General features: G+C 36.9%; 2 protein-coding genes across 2 annotated transcripts; one reads left to right on the top strand and one right to left on the bottom strand.

Moving 5' to 3' along the window:
• The first annotated feature begins 1098 nt into the window (after positions 1–1098).
• Positions 1099–9931, top strand: LOC104609109 (magnesium transporter MRS2-1-like). Its single transcript, XM_010275331.3, has 5 exons — positions 1099–1851; positions 7524–7652; positions 7738–8073; positions 8209–8256; positions 9432–9931. Exons 1-5 carry the CDS (start codon positions 1264–1266, stop codon positions 9660–9662), a joined length of 1332 nt encoding a protein of 443 aa, XP_010273633.1. The 5' UTR covers positions 1099–1263; the 3' UTR covers positions 9663–9931.
• A 2380-nt stretch (positions 9932–12311) lies between these two features.
• LOC104609108 (uncharacterized) lies at positions 12312–16111 on the bottom strand. Its single transcript, XM_010275330.3, has 2 exons — positions 15819–16111; positions 12312–12667 (listed from the first exon to the last, which is right to left on the bottom strand). Exons 1-2 carry the CDS (start codon positions 15970–15972, stop codon positions 12579–12581), a joined length of 243 nt encoding a protein of 80 aa, XP_010273632.1. The 5' UTR covers positions 15973–16111; the 3' UTR covers positions 12312–12578.
• Positions 16112–16749: the final 638 nt, after the last annotated feature.

Here is a 16749-nt window from a genome sequence, read left to right as displayed (position 1 = left end):
CGAGCTTGAACCCAAAATCGAACCTCGCTGCACTTGAATAACCAAATAGTGAGCTCAGTTTGAAGCCAACCTTTTTCTCAAGGTGTGTATACAATTTTTTCTTTCAACCTACTATTGCCACCAAGGTTAGCAGGTCAAGGGTATGGCCGTATGGGGATGGGCTACCCCTGTTGTGTTAACCCATTTAGGAAAAAAACGGAGAAAGAAGAAACTAGGAAAATGAATAATTAGATTTTTGTAATGGTCACCTGGACGTGAAGACATTACAAGTATGGGCAATTAAGTGATGAACATAAAAAAGGATCAGTGACTGCTCCCCCTCTAGAACCCTCTATATTGGCATTGGCATGATCAAGAATCAAAATATTTATATTTCCTGTACCCAAAATTAGGTATTGATGCATGTCAATAAAACCGACATTCTTTTAAGTTTAATTAATTTCACAAGTTTGAGAGAGAATATCCCAAAACTTTCAAAACAATTTCCCAACCCTTTGTGTATCGATGTATCCATGAGTCTCCAAACAAATAATATATCATATTTTAATCCTTGGACACTACTGATGACAATCAGAGGTTCTTTGTTTCCCTATGCAAAATATTCCATATGTGTGGCATATGATGCAATTTTAAATATCCAAATTTTATTAGAACAATGGAAATTATACGGAATGGTCAAGAATTAAGACAAGGAAGCAAACTCTCAAGTGGGTCCCACATTTAGGTGGATCCAGCTCTCCTGAGTCCTGGACATCAGATGCTTCACCCCTTAATAGGCTCCAATCCAAGCCTCCAACATCTTTACCGACCAACCGAAAACGCTAACGACGATGCCTCGTCAAGATTCAAGAAGCAAATTCCCCACATTCTTTCTCTTTGGCCACAAGCAGCAGTTACAGAGAACACATTATGATGGATGATCATGCCAGATCAGCTCCATCAACGGTGTTCAGATGACGCGCTTCACGAAACGACGTAGTCCAGATTGCACGTAAACCAACATTCAAGGTTTCACACCCATGTGACACATAACATAGTCGGACTCTACACAATAACATATAATATAATAAAATAAATAAATAAAGGTAATGTCGGATACCGGATTGTATAGAGAGAGAAAGAGAGAGAGAGAGAAGAACAAACGTGTGAAAATTACAACCGAAGGAGTGTATCGAATTCGAAACCCGAATTCTTGTCATTTGCAGAGACGAGACTCGAGAGCTTCAATTCTTGTTGTTGCAGACCACCTGAAGCTCTCCATTAATGGCGGACCTCAAAGAGCGCCTGCTCCCGCCGAGGCCCTCGTCGACAATGAACCTTAGAGAGACGACTTCGAGACCCTCCGCCTCCGGCCGCCCGCTTTTCCAAGGCATGGACTTTCTAGGGCTGAAGAAGCGCGGTCAGGGTCTCCGCTCATGGATTCGCGTTGACACCTCCGGGAACTCCCAGATTATCGAGGTCGATAAGTTTACTATGATGCGCCGCTGTGATCTCCCCGCCCGGGATCTTCGCCTCCTCGATCCTTTGTTCGTCTACCCGTCGACGATTCTTGGGAGGGAGAAGGCGATTGTTGTGAATCTTGAGCAGATTCGGTGTATAATCACGGCTGATGAAGTGTTGCTATTGAATTCACTTGATAATTATGTGTTGCAGTACGTGGTGGAGCTGCAACGGCGATTGACTGCGGCTGGAGTAGGGGAAGTGTGGCAATCCGATGGTCCTAATTTAGGCAGGAGTAGAAGTAGGAGTTTTGAGAATTCGTTCGGGAATACATCGCCAGATTATTTGCCCTTTGAATTTAGGGCGCTCGAAGTCGCTTTGGAGTCTGCTTGTGCTTTTCTCGATGCTCAGGTTTGAAAACAAGTAGTTTCAGTTACTAGTGTTCGATCTAATTGATGTCTTAATTATTTCTTTTTCTATTGGAACTGGTTCATGGTCACTTTCTCTGAACAAAGACGAAATTTTGCTCGTCTAAGTAAGGTGAAAATGCTCGATTTCAGCATCTTGAAGCCCTCGGTTTTAGATTCTGGGACCTTTGAATTACATTCAGACGTTTCAGTTTTTATTTAGATGAGATTACCATTTTCAATAAAGACGAAAAAGAAACAATTTGTTAAACAACCGGTTAAGCTGGTTTCTATGTTGTGGTGAACAAGCACTTTCTTGAAGGATTGTAGGGGTAGTCGAGTGCTCCACTGTTTAAACCACTTGGTTTCGAGTGCCAATACATGTCAGATTATGTTCCGGTGTACCAAGGAGTTTACTTTCTGAAGAGGAACACTTTTCAACCAAGGAGTTTACTTTCTAAGAGCAAAGCAAACTTCAAGTTTTCTATCCTAGAAGGACATAACCTGGCTGCATTCCATATTCTATGTTTCTCTGCATAGTTTAGATCATTGGCCTATTAAGTTTTCAAATCTTCTATGGATATACCGTTATATTAAGGAATGTATAAACTCACCACATGCAATGGAGAATACTGTATGAAATGTCCATGGAAATAGTCTAGGTTTTTTTCCCTTCTTCTGAAGATGAATTAAAAAGAAAATCCATTAACTGAAAAGAAGGAAGCAAGTACAATCTAAAGGGTGATTAGAAGTCACCCAAAAGAAACAACAAAAGACAACAAATCATAACAAAGATACAATACATCCAATCCCCCCCCCCTAAAGCAAAAATCCTTGATGAGCTTCTAGGATTCCAACTGACCACACCAAACAATCTGAAGAAGAACCTCCACATGCAGTTTGAATTGTTCCACAGCACCAATAGATAAAGCACATCTTCCTTGACATTTCCATGCAAATAGCACCTGTTAACAAACTGCAGTCCTGTTCTGTTCAAATTGTCCTGAGATTGAAGCTGGTTTCTCATCCATATCACTCTGAAACTGGTTTTGGTTTTGATCACTACATTATGGTTCATTTCAAAAAAAAAAAACAATACATTATGGTTCTCAACTTTGATGGCATATTTCTTTCTTGCAGAAGATGAGTTGTGTCACTGGCTAATCCTATACTACTTTTCATTTGTCTTACCATAGGAAGAGCAAAGAAAATCATGTTCTACATTTTTTTTAATGCTTATCATATGTGTACTATATGGATGAGAATATTATTTTTTTCTTCTTGTTATCAAGTGCAATAGCAATTCCTGGGTCCAATAATTTAAAATGGTTATTGACAGCAATGTTGTTGGGTCAGATGTCTAGCCAACCCAAGCTCAGGAACTACAGTATATCATGCATGGAACAACCTTAACTGCATCTTGTAACAAAAATAGATAGTTAGCTGCATATAATAGTGTTGAGCATATTATTGAAGTTGACTCAATTATCGGTAGACTGCAGCAGTGGTAGAGAGGAACTTAGTGCCTGTTTGGAAGGGCTTTCACACAGTGGCTTCTGACTTTGCAATGTGGGCCTCACATGGAGAGCCCAAAATCTATGTTTGGTGAAAAACCCAGAAATCCCAAATATACTTTCATTGAGCCAAGAAAGTGACTTTCCGGTGAAGCTATTTTTAGTAGCTTCTTCAAAGTGGCTCAGTGAAAGCCAGCTGAATCAAATCTGAATCCCTCCCAAACAGGTCCTTAATGCTAAAATTTTGAGAGCTAAATCAGAGAGAAGCCAGAGAAGTTGGACCATCATAACAGGAGAGTGGAGTCGGGGAAAGTGGATTATATTTTGAGACTGCTTTATTTGAAGTTAAGACAGGAGATGCTAAGTTCATTTGCAAGTAATGCCTTCTTTTTCCTTTGCATATTTGCTTTCAATGTATTCAATTCCACCAAAGACCTGTTCACTTTGTTAGAATTTCCAAAGCTAAAAGGACTGTTTAATACAATCAATATTCATTTATGTTAATCAAATAATTTTTTGCTAGGTTTGTTCTGGAAAGAAACAGAAAAAAAAAAGAATAAACAGAGGGTCCAATCCAAGCTTTGACTTCCAAATAGGTCCTTGATGGGTGTTCCATTCAGACCCCAAGCCATCTGGGATAGGACCAAAACAGAAGATGGGGAAGCTTAAGAAATCCTCAAGAAGATGTAACCAGTTTGGAGGTCACAATTTTATCTTTTTTTGGAGGTGGGGCTGTCTATTTTGTACTTGCTCTAAGCCTCTGACCGGATGAGTGTTGTTATTTGAGGTTGTTACTTGGGCTGAAATGTGATACCTTGAGTTTTTTTTTTTCCTTTTTTTTGTGTGTGGATTTGTTGGTTTGGTTGATTGCAGGATATGGGTGTTGTGGTGAGGAGTGTATTAGCTGGATAGTTGGGTTCTTGGGATTTAGTGTTTATTGTCCTGGTGGGGTGTATTTGGCGTGCAGGTCTTGTTAGGAGTTGAAGTTTGTTTTTCTTTTCTCTCTTGAGTGACTTCTGGTCACTCTCCTTGTACCTTCTTTTTTTTTTTTCTTTTAATAAATTTTATTTTATTACCCCAAAAAGCCATTTGGAGTTGGTGAGGTCGATAAGGATCATAGATGCCAAAATTTAGAGGGTCCACTCTGACTGGATTGGTCATAGAGATTCCATTAGAGCCGAGATTGGTCTCTGTTTCAGGGTTTCAAGCTCAAGCTGCTGCATTCTTTGGGTATTGACTAGTGAGCAGGTGGGGGTTGAGAGTAATTTTAAGGTTGTTATTAAGGATACAAGATGGTTTTGATGATCCACATAGTCCAAGGCTTGTTCTCTACCTAAAAATAAATAAATAAAGTTCAAGCTTGTTTCGGTGGATCCTGAGGTTGGCTGACTTAATGGTTGATAGTCTTGCTAGGGGAGGGGTGACTTATTTTGTGATACATCCCTTCCAGGCTGACAGATCAGGATCATGTTTATGTGACGTTTAAACTTTTTTATTTGCTCTTGCAGGAATTTTATAGATTATCTGTTAAGTTTTCTGGGATCAGGGTGAGGAGTATCATTTTGTAGTTCTCCTGATGAACATAACAAAACTGTATATTAATTTTTTTTGCTGATTTTTCTCCTGGTTGGGGTTTTAAATATTTTACCAGTCCTGACATCCTAGTTACTTAACCCGTCAAAAAATGGGAAGAATTTCTTTTGATCAGTAATGAAATAAATTTTATTATAATTATGAAAAGTGCATTAAGTTACAAAGTGGATAGACTTGGCTACAACATCATCAATGCTATAAATAATGAAACCCATTACAAAGCACACCCCAGAATATATTTTCTCTTGGTCCCCTGTTTTGCCAACCCATCAGCTATGCTGTTTGCCACTCTAGGAACCCAACTAGAGTTGGTATTCATCTGTCCCAAAATGCTTCTTATTTCCCCTGCAATATGTTTATAGTACCATGATCTTTCCTGCTTGGTTCTACATTTCTACTATTGTTTTCAAGTTTTTCAAATTGCATGCAACCACCTCATATTCACTTTTCATGATAAAAAGTAATGAAGTGCCCCAAATCCTTGAAGCTATTTTCTGTAACTTCTCAATGTTCTAAGAGGTGCACCTAAGCTCAGGCAAGGCTTATTTTCTTGGTTGTGGCTCATTTTGCTTGTCGCTATGCTTTGATAAATTAACCTTAAATTTTATGTTTGAATGGGGATTGAGTGTTCTTGCTATGTTTTTAGAGTTTAAACAGTTGAGCCGATGTAGAACTTGAACCTACAAGGCTACAATCCTCATGATGATAACATGACTTTAACAAGTTCTTTCCAGACTTCATAATATCAAGGTTTAAGTACCTTGTTCCATGGTTTATGACTAATATTCTTTAAAGTCAACTAAAACTAGCTAATAATTTGTTAAGAAATTCTCTTTGTATTATTAGATTATGGCCCTGTTTGATGATTAAGTACTTGTTAAAAGAAGTACTTGTGAAACAGTAAGGCTGTTTGGTAACCCACTTTTCAAATCACTTATTATGTTTTTAAGCACTTATTGGGGTGGGAATGTTTGGTAAGCTACTTTCCCCATAAGTGCTTTTATTGACACAAATGACAATTTTAGTCCTCACTTAACTCGTACGTATATACAATGGTTTTCACATGTTATACTATACATTTCAATTGACAGCCCACATGGACCCCCACGTGGGCTGCCATGTGGATCCAATTAATAATAATGATAATAATAATAATAATAATAAATAATCATAATAATAATAAAAATAATTATTATAAATAATAATTATTATAATTATAATAATAAATAATAACTAATCATCAATGGGGGAAGACGACAAAGAATAGGTCTCCAAGCTGACGCAAGACGCCGACGAGTCCGGCCATGCCTTCAAGTAGCGCTTCGGGATCATCTTTATCGGCAGCTCTGTACAGCTCCAGATCGGCGATGCTGTACTCGTTTCTTATCTGGTACCTTGTAATGGGCATTTCGTCCAAGTATCACAAACCCTAGTCTCTGAAACTGAGCCTCCACTCTAATTTCACCGCTACATTTCCACCATAAAAAGCCCCTAACAAATTTTCATTAGGGAGGGAGAGAGAACGGCAACTGGTGCGCCGACAACATTGGATTCCCATTTTTGAACAACACGGACGTTGCTCCAACTGGTAGAGGGGGAGCTGATAAATGGAAGGAGAGAGAGAAAATGATAAAGGGGATAAAAAAAAGGAAGAATAGATCAGAGGGGGGAGGTTGTCGCCGCTGCAACTGGTGCGCCACTGTTAGGGTTTGAGGTTCGAATGAATGGAGGAGGAGGTATAACCCTTGTAGGGGTATTTTAGGCATTATAAAAATTTATCAGGGACTGGTTTGTCCTATTTTTTTGTAGAAGTGCTTAAAAAAAAGCCAACTTGAAGTCACTTTTTCAAAGAAGTACTTCTTTTGAGTGTTCTCAAACACTACCTAATCCATTTTCTATATGAAATTTACCAATGTATACAAATACCAAATTAAATTAAGCTGAAAGAATTTCTTTGAGAAAGACCACTTTAGTTGCTCTATTTAAATGATTATTTTAATACCATATTGAATCATACAATATATGAATAAAAAAATGTTAAATATACAGTCAATCTCTCTTGTGTACTTTGTGTCTCCATTCATAAGAATCGAGGGAAAGAAAGGTTTTCTATACTTTCTATTTCCCCCACCTATCCACCATCATCCCAAATTCCTTACCCTTTCTACTCTTCATTCCTTAGTTTGTCTTCTAGTTTTTTTGTTCTAATAATTTGTAGGTCTCATTGTCTTTAAACAATATTAATTTTTGAAAACTGAAAGGTCACTATTTTTCTTTGATAGAGTTGAAAAAAATTCTTTTATAGTGAAATAGTTTTATTATAGGTAGCAATGTAGCATTATATGCTTATGCCTAACATGAAGATTGTAACTGCAAGTATTATGGTTGCACATAAAAAGCTATAAAACAAAATTTCTCTGGTAATTACTTATAATCAATAATCTCTAATAATTAATAACATCTATTTCTACCATGATTGTTAATTATTAGAGGGCCTACTGTCTGTGATTTCAATTATGCTTTCTAGTAGAAAATAAAGAGCTATTGATAATTAATTCATGTCAATCAGGCAGCGGAGTTGGAAATAGAAGCATATCCATTGTTAGACGAACTGACATCAAAGATCAGTACTTTAAACTTGGAACGTGCGCGTCGGTTGAAGAGTAGACTTGTTGCTTTGACTCGGAGGGTTCAGAAGGTGATTCCATATTTCATCTTCTTTCCATCTCTTCTGCTAGATGGTCCTAGTTGATCTGTCAACTTCTTTAAACCTTCCTTTGTAGGTCAGGGATGAGATAGAGCAGCTAATGGATGATGATGGAGATATGGCTGAAATGTACCTCTCAGAGAAGAAGATAAGAATGGAATCTTCTTTCTATGGTGATCAGTCTTTGATGGGATACAGCTCTACTGGGGGTGGGCTTTCTGCTTCTGCTCCAGTATCACCTGTTTCTTCACCCCCTGATGGTAGGAAGCTCGAGAAGAGCTTAAGTATTGCAAGGAGCAGGCAGGAGAGCATGAAAAGTTCGGACAGCACCACTGAGAACATAGAAGAACTGGAGATGCTGTTGGAGGCATACTTTGTGGTGATTGATAGCACTCTCAACAAGCTAACATCGGTATACACATCACTCTCAATTTATTTCTTTGTTATCTTTCATCAGAATCTTTACTTCTTTTCTAGTTTTTCTAATTCCACATTGGATGTATTACAAATTATATAATTAGTCTTATTCTCCCTTTGACTGTTTCAGCTGAAGGAGTACATTGATGACACGGAAGATTTTATCAACATTCAGCTGGTTTGTTTCTCGTCACTTGCCATGATTATAGGAGTCCGGATCTCCTGCCCACACAAACTCTGCCCACGTTTATCTCAACCACACATGGAGAACATCTCATCCTCTGCATAGTATTATGCAGGGGGAGATGTTCCCTATTCATAGGGGTAGTGTGTTGTGGGTAGACATGGGCAGGATTCTCGTGGGCAGGAGATCCGGACTCTGATTATAGTACATTCTTACCTTTTTTTCCTGCCTTTCTAGAACTTTCTAGAAACATGGAGGAAATCCTAGAGGTGTGTTTTTTTAATTAAAGATGCAATTAGAACAAGTTCTACTGTTCCATTTCCTTTAGTAGACATGGGGATTGAAGAACATCTCTACTAATGGCATGCTGTATGGTTACAAGTACTGAGCTATCAACAAGCATCCAGCATGCCAGCCTAAAAAAAATACACAATGGCAAAAAAAGAAGTTAGGAAACATGTCAGAAAAAAGTTTGGTTGTGTCCTTTCTCATGAGACCTTATCTAGGAGGGATATGTCCTAGCATTTTCTTCTTGCCCAACTTCAGTAGAGCATCACCATCATAATATTGGCAGTGTCTAAGTGTAGGAATTTGTAGGTCAGTATTTTTCAGCTATTGCAGTAGCACATTATGGTACAGTACGTCTAAAAGACTAAAACATTCAGGTAAATGAGTTTCAAGAGATTTGGGCTGTTTACTAGTTTTGATCAAAACGGGATCTGGACATTCTAGTTGTGAAGTATTCAATCTTGATGTCAATGGCAACTGGATACTATATATATCAACCTTTAACTGGAAGGCTGAACATAGGTATTTCCGTTATCTAATATGAATCTGAAAAGATTCAGGCTGATTAGCAATTTGGGTTACGAATTACAGTTTTCACTTTGTAGGTAAGCACACTTAGGTTCCTATTGGTTTCAGTTGGAGAATTAGATTTACGCTGAAGATGGCCAAAGTGCTTGTAGTTGAAAATTTTGAACGGCCCCTCTTCTGGGTTCCAGCAACACCATGCATGTGTCATGTGAACTACTGTTCTAGTTTGGCATACTTTCTTTGTTCCTGGGATTTCCTCAACAACTGAAGGCAAATAAACAAGTACTTACAGAAATTAAGGGGAGATGCCCCAAATTTCACAGTTTAAAAGGGTTTTGTTTTTGTTGCAACAGGATAATGTTCGAAATCAACTTATTCAATTTGAACTGCTGCTTACAACTGCAACATTCGTAGTTGCAATCTTTGGAGTGGTGGCAGGGGTCTTCGGGATGAACTTTGAAATATCATTGTTTGATGAGCCAGATGCTTTCAAGTGGGTTCTTGTGATTACAGGAATATGTGGGGTCATTATATTCTGTTTATTTTTATGGTTTTTCAAGTACAGAAGGCTTATGCCCCTGTAAGTGGGAGAGGAAAATGGGGGGGTTGAAGCAATTTTTAATGCTTTTTGTAGATATGAAGGGGGCGGTGGGATGATAAATTGGGAAAGCGAGAGAGATGGTAAGGGAATCTCTTCTTCAGGGCCATTTAAATTGATATTTAGATTCTGATGTATGTATAAGCGGTGCAATTTCATCGTATTCTTTCTTGTATATACTCTGTCCTTATGCTATGATCCGTGTTAACACCTAAACCATCGTAGAGTAGAGCGAATAATCAAATTTTATTGGTACTTTGATAGTGCGTTCTATGTAACATGTTAAATAATATCCTGCTTTTTTGGTAATAAAAGAATAAATAAACTGGTCAGTTGACTCAAATCCATGGTTTTAAAAGGTGCCTCAACACCTTATGCATATGGCTAGGGTCCGATCCATGGGTCAAATATTGTGGGATGTGCACCTCATATAATGGCACCAAAAATAAAAACTAAAAATATATTAATATATAATATTTTTTTTTTAAGTTTTAATAAAACTTTGTTAGGTTGGTTACAAATAAATCAAGGCAATTTAAACTCAAGAATCTCTCATTGGGGCTGCAAACAGTATACAATTGTATAAATTCAATCTCGAATTCGATCCCATTAACTTATTTGAATTCGATCTATTTATAATTAAACCTTGATAATATCTTTATTAATCCAAAGTTATCTTATTGCTTTTTTCTTGATAAATATAATAAATCTTAATATGCCACTCAATGTCTCAATGCACACATGTGAGAATATCATCTCTATTCATGTGTCTTATGACATGTGACAGTGGGGCCTATCAATCTACAAATAAAAATGTGTAACAATTTTTCTTTAAATAAGAAAATAAAAATAAATTATAAAATACTAGACAAAATTGTCAAACTGTTATTACACATTTACACATTCGGACGTTCCAACTAAGAAGCCATTTAGTTCCAAAATAACATATGATGAAAATTATTCATATGAAAAATCTATAAATTATCTTATTTTGAAAAATAGACTAGTAAAATGGTTATACATGTAAAATAAAATATAAAACAAACTTTTAAAAGCATGGGATTCATATAAAACAAATATGTGATAAAGAAGTAAATATATAAAATAACTATAAAACATAAATTGCATTCTAAAATGTATATAAAGTACAAATAAAGAATTAAAAAATATGAAAAACAGGTGTAAAGATTAAGCGATTTAGGTAGTCATAATGAAAATTAATAGTATAAAGCAAAATACAAAATTAAAGTCTAAAATATATGATTCATGTAAAAATGAACATATATTTTAAAAAATTTAAAATAAAATTAAAAAATGTAGTATTCAAATTAAAAAGAATATACATGCAACTAAAAGAAAACATAAACTATAAAAGAAATAAGTTCTACTTCAAGGTATCTCGCCTCTCCAATTCCCAACTGCCTTGTCTCTGCCTTTAGCCTTTCAAAGCATTTCTTAAATCTGCATTTTTCACTATTGAAACTCTAATTTTCCACATACAAAAAGAATAACCACATGGAAGAATTACAAAGCAAGATACCTAAACCACTACCGGTAGGGGAGAACATTTGAAATATAGGGCAAGACATTGTTATGATCAGTTGATATTTACTTTAACAATGACTGAAGAAAAAGCATGCCTGTTTGTGAGTAGGATGTCAATTGGTCAGGTTAACCGCTAAACTCGGCTTGAGGTGGGCTTAAGGTCAGGTTTATTCAAACGTATGGCCAGATTAGGGTTTTGATTCTTTAGCTCAAGTCAGGTTTGATTTTGGGTGGCCCACCCCACCAAGTCATGGCACATCTACATGGATGTAGTGAATTCTTATAATTTTCTTTGACTTCTAATTCTCTGGCTTTAAAGTTTAAGGATTCCATTCCATGTTTAGTTTGTTTTTTCTTCTTTCACTATAGAAAAAGTAACTTAGAACCTATAAAATAATTTTGAACTTAATTAATCGTTTTTAGATTTTTCAAAATGTTGATAAGAAATACATTTAAAAGTCTGCAAGTCAGGTTGGATCGGCATCGGGTTAACCCTATAGGGTTAGGTGGGTTCAGGAACTACATGTTACTTAGTCGGTCAGATTAGGATTGAGACAAACCTGAAGAACCTAATAAAAGCAACTCCACTGAAAAGCCTTTCTTTTGGGTTAAAATCATTGATGCCGTCATCGGAAAATTTAAATCTGTTATTTGCTGTTCATGTGAAAACATCATCATGGAAGACGTTCGATTACCTGAATGATCTCACAAACACACAAAAGGGTATTTTTGACATTATGTAATGTTTAACTGACGGAATATAGATGGATTTGACACATAAGTGTCTATTTTTGAAGGTTCAGGATAGTGTTGCAACCGAAAGTTCAGGGCAAGTACAGGGTACCTAGCTGAAGCACAGCATATTTGGGCTTTGTAGATTTTTCACCGAACATGGCTCATGACTTGTCCAGATGGTGCCCACCTTGCAAGGGCAAAAGCTGCCGCCTGAAAGCCCTCCCAACGCGCAACAAGTGGTGAAACTAATGACCAGGCTTCTAATTCGAACTCAGACAAGCAAATTGACATTATTTTCATCCTCTTGTCATTTGCTTTGCCAGACAAAATGGGCGGAGAATGACCTTTCATCGAGTAAGGATAATGCTTCTCAAATCTTTAGCAGTTTATGATCATTAAGACAATTGAGTTTCTCTAACTGTTCTTACTTTATGCAGGAAACCTTCCGTACAACTAACATAAAGAAATTGGTGGAAGAAACAAAGAAAACAAACTAGAAAAGAAAAGTAAAATATGCTCCAAAACTCCCAGTGAACAATAAGAAAAACTCATCCGAGAAATCCTCTCCTTAAATAGATTTCTTTTTTGTCCATCTCTCCTTTGAATAAAAGCTTTTCAAGAATCATTCAGAGGATGAGCTTGAAGATAGTCTTTCACACCTTGCTTTATCTGCTTTTTCCAAGTAATCTTGATGGGATTGATGCTTTGTTCCTGGAATAGAGAAATTATGAGTCATCTATCAGATAACCATATGAATTACGGAGATACTTGAACAATTATCAAGACCAAGGTTGTAGATGGTCTTGAATTAAAGCTTTCAAAACCTTAAAAACCAAACCAAGTATGAACAAAAATAAGCAGAAATCCAGTTTTAGATGGCTTCCATTTCAGTTTCCAAATCCTCCTATTTGTAATGACACCCTAATATGTGAGATTACATATTAATTAGGCATGTATGATCACAATGACAATACAACTAATTTTGCCTGTTTATTAGAGAAAGAGATGAGAGTTTTTCCCCTTCTTTTCTTGGAATATGAAAAAAGCACTGGTCGGCCATCTGATAAAGACAGGTTTTTGATTCAAGGATTTTGGTATTAAATATTTTTTTGATCAATAACAAGTTCATTAACAGATTTCATTAATTCAGCAAGAAGATAATTACAAAGAGGAAGACAAACACTCTTATCTTCCAAATACAACTTGAGCCCTCAAGAAGAAAAGAAAAAGGAAAGGAAAGAAAGAAACGGTAAATTACAATTTAGCCCAAAACATTGAGTTTAGCTAATCCATCAGCTAAAAAATTAGTTGATCTTTTAACCCACCTCATCTTCACTTCCATCTCCCTCACCAGCCACTTAAATTTTTTCCTCTCATTACTGTAATTCCTTAGGCCACTATTATCTTTATTCAACCACCCTATCACCACCTCCAAGTCCCCTTCAATTATGAGTTTTCTGATATTCATTTCCTTAACTTTCTGGATTCCTTCCATAACTGCAAAGATCTCAGCTCTAAGAGAGTCCCCCACTCCAATTGTGCTTGAGTACAAGGCAAAAACGACCCCATTCTCATCCCTGAAGACACCTCCAATCCCTGACTGTCCAGGGTTCCCCCTACTACTCCCATCAAAGTTTAGTTTTAAGAATCCCGCAGGTGGAGGGGGGGTCCAAGGCACACTCAATACTGATTTGATCTGTGAACAGTTTGCAATTTCACCCCACTCCCTTAACATGTCATCCATTATGTAATCTGTGAATAGCACTAAGGATTTCAGCCACTGTACAACCCTAATATAACCCTTAGTTCTTCAGCCCCTCTCTCAACTTCTGAGAAGATCCTGAAATTTCTTTCTTCCCATAGTGAGTTAGTGACCAGCATACTGCAGCCCTCAGTCCTCTCCACATAGTCCTTCCTCTTTTCACACGCCAGAGGATAAAAGAAAAGGAAATATCTACTCAAAAAGCGTAGCCATAAGTACAGGTTTTCTGTGGACCATCTGCTGATTCTGCCCAACTGTGTAGAAGATGGAATGGTCATAATCATGTATCAGGTAGCATTATTGATATGTCACTGATAAAAGAGCAATCTATCAACTAATGGCTCTGTACAAGAATATGCTAGTACTTCAATTGCCATGTCTTTGGTGCACCACAAGACAACCCACCCAAGGTGCACCTTGGTTGATCTGTGAAAAATAGGTAGCATATGGCATCACTTCTGAATCATATCCAGAAGGAAAGGAAAAAGTTCAATACAAATTCAGGAAGCTTTACATGGCTATCCATCATAGCTACTTAATGGTGATACTCAAAGTTTTCATATACCTCTGTGCTCTGTGTATCAGCAGAGGTGTATTGGTACTTTAACTGATATTATTTCTTTTAGTTTTTTTTTTTTTCAAATTTCAGTTTTAAATGTAATTATATATATATATATATTATTTAATAAAAAGAGTTCAAAAAAACACGTATAAACAGGTGTATCAGAACCCAAAGATATGAAACAATGCATCTCGTATTGTGTTGATACTCTAAACCTTGGTGATACTTAAACTTTTCAGTGGGTTGGCAATGGTAGATTGTTTACTAGAATTCCTTGGTCTGTGATGGTTCACATACTCAAGGATGAAATACTTCTACTAATCAGGCTCTTCAGATGCACAACAACAGGGTTTTTCAAGAACTGAATAAGATAAAATGAAGGTAACTGGAAGTTGCAATCTGCTCATGCCAAAACCAGTCCTCCAGTGAAAACAACTAGCTTCATAAATAGCTGCCAATGTTATCTGCAAACAAGAAAGTAAGAAACATTTTGGAAGTAGAGATTTATAGTGTTTCTAAGATTGCTTATGTATATAAACTCTCTCTTTCTATCACACTGAAGCTCAAATCTCAATATCTTACAACTGATGTAGAAGTCGATTAGCATAGAAAACGAGCTGCTTTTCATATACTTTGGCATCTCTTTTGGGTGTTTCTAATTAGTAAAAATTTGTTGTTCCAGATAAAGGATTTGAACAGGGACATAAGTACATTCCAACAATCTTACTGAAATATCAAAATAGGATTACTCTACTACCATTAACCGGCTTCCTATCAATATTTCTTCTGGACCAACTACTATATGGAGATGGAGATGGACACTATTAAGGATCTCTATACAAATACAACGCCCAAATTAGCATCCCCTCCTCACAAACATGGCTATAGAAGCAACTGATAAAGCACCTCCCCCATTGCAGAATCAAGAGAGGATATGACGAAGGAAAAGGTGCAAGAGCATCATCCAAATGATTCTTCGACCAATCTAGCTCCTTGTCAGACAATTACTTAAGCTATAAAGGCGTAAATCGTAATGCTGCAACTCTAATTTCAGAAAACCATAAAACTCCTTTCATTACGTAACTAAATTTTCTCTAATTTCAGAAAACCATAAACTCCTTTCATTACGTAACTAAATTTTCTCTAATTTCAAAAAACCATAAAACTCCTTTCATTACGTAACTAAATTTTTGCAAGCTTATACCTAAAACAAAAAACTTGTTGCTACCCAGAAGTCCTAAACCCTCAAAATCCATTAGTTCTCAAAATTCCCCAGTATGCCCAATACTAGAGATACACCCATTAAAGATTAAAACCAGTTTTCACTGTTGGGAGCTGAGAAAAAAAAAAGGAAATCCATCACGATAATTAATCATATCATATCCACTGAAGAAAACAGACAATTCCTACTACCTTGCATCAATTCAATTTTCGATCTTTCTATTTCCTCATTTTTCTACTTTTATTTTGATCAAGAAATTGAGAAAACAAAATGAAGAACAGAGCAAAAGAGACGAAGAAAGAGTGAGGCTAAGTACCTCGGTTCCTGAGAAACCATGGCACACCGAAGGCGACGCTTATGATGGCAATACCAACGAGGACGTGCTTCTTGTCTCCACTGTAGAGATAGTAGTCCATCCGGGATCTGAACCCTCCTCCTCCAGCTCCATTGCTGCAGTTCTCAGTCCCCATTTTTGTTCGTCCACCAAAACACTGGTTTCTCCGATGTTCAACTCGTTTAGCCCCGTTTACCAGTTTACCGGTTAGGGCTAGTCGGTTGACCTTTTGGGAAAGGGCTAATTTCTTAAAACTACCCTTATCATTTAATTGACAAATTCTATCCTTAATGTTACTCTTAAATTACCTCTACTATTTTTAACAATTCTATCCTTAATGTCCCTTAGGGCTAGTCCGTCACATAATTGCATGTTACAGCGCGTAATTGATATTTTTCAAAAATCCTTAATATATCTTTTTTTGGGCAAGGTGAAGCTGGACTCTGATTTCTATTAAAGGCACAAATCGGTTCTGTTGTTGAATCAACACGCATCAACACCGATGAAAGGGGAGCTCTGTCAACCAACTATTAGTAGGTAAAAATTTCATCAAATCAAAGGCCGAATCAACGGCAGAAGCATGGGTTTGAGGTAAATGAAGCAATACACAACTCAACAAGAAGTTGCGAGTGCATTTGAACGATTTCGAACATATTCAAATATTGAATGACATTTGTTCAAAGAAATACCTGAATAGTCCCTCGCACACTCAGCCCCCCAGCCCACTTGGCCCCCTCGCATGCCCAGCCCCCCCAGACCGGATCTCCTCCTCACATCTGACGCTTCACACATATATCTTATTATACATTGGAAATATTTTCCATATTTATTTGTTATTATTTACGGAAGATGTTTCCAATGCATGGTGGATGTGTATGTGAACCGCCCATTTGTGAGGAGCAGATACCTTCCC

This window comes from Nelumbo nucifera, chromosome 8 (genome assembly GCF_055504915.1).
Source record: "Nelumbo nucifera cultivar China Antique chromosome 8, China Antique-T2T, whole genome shotgun sequence".
Classification (NCBI taxonomy): Eukaryota; Viridiplantae; Streptophyta; class Magnoliopsida; order Proteales; family Nelumbonaceae; genus Nelumbo; species Nelumbo nucifera.
Note: the sequence above shows the minus strand (reverse complement) of the source record. Positions and strands in the feature narration are given on the sequence as shown.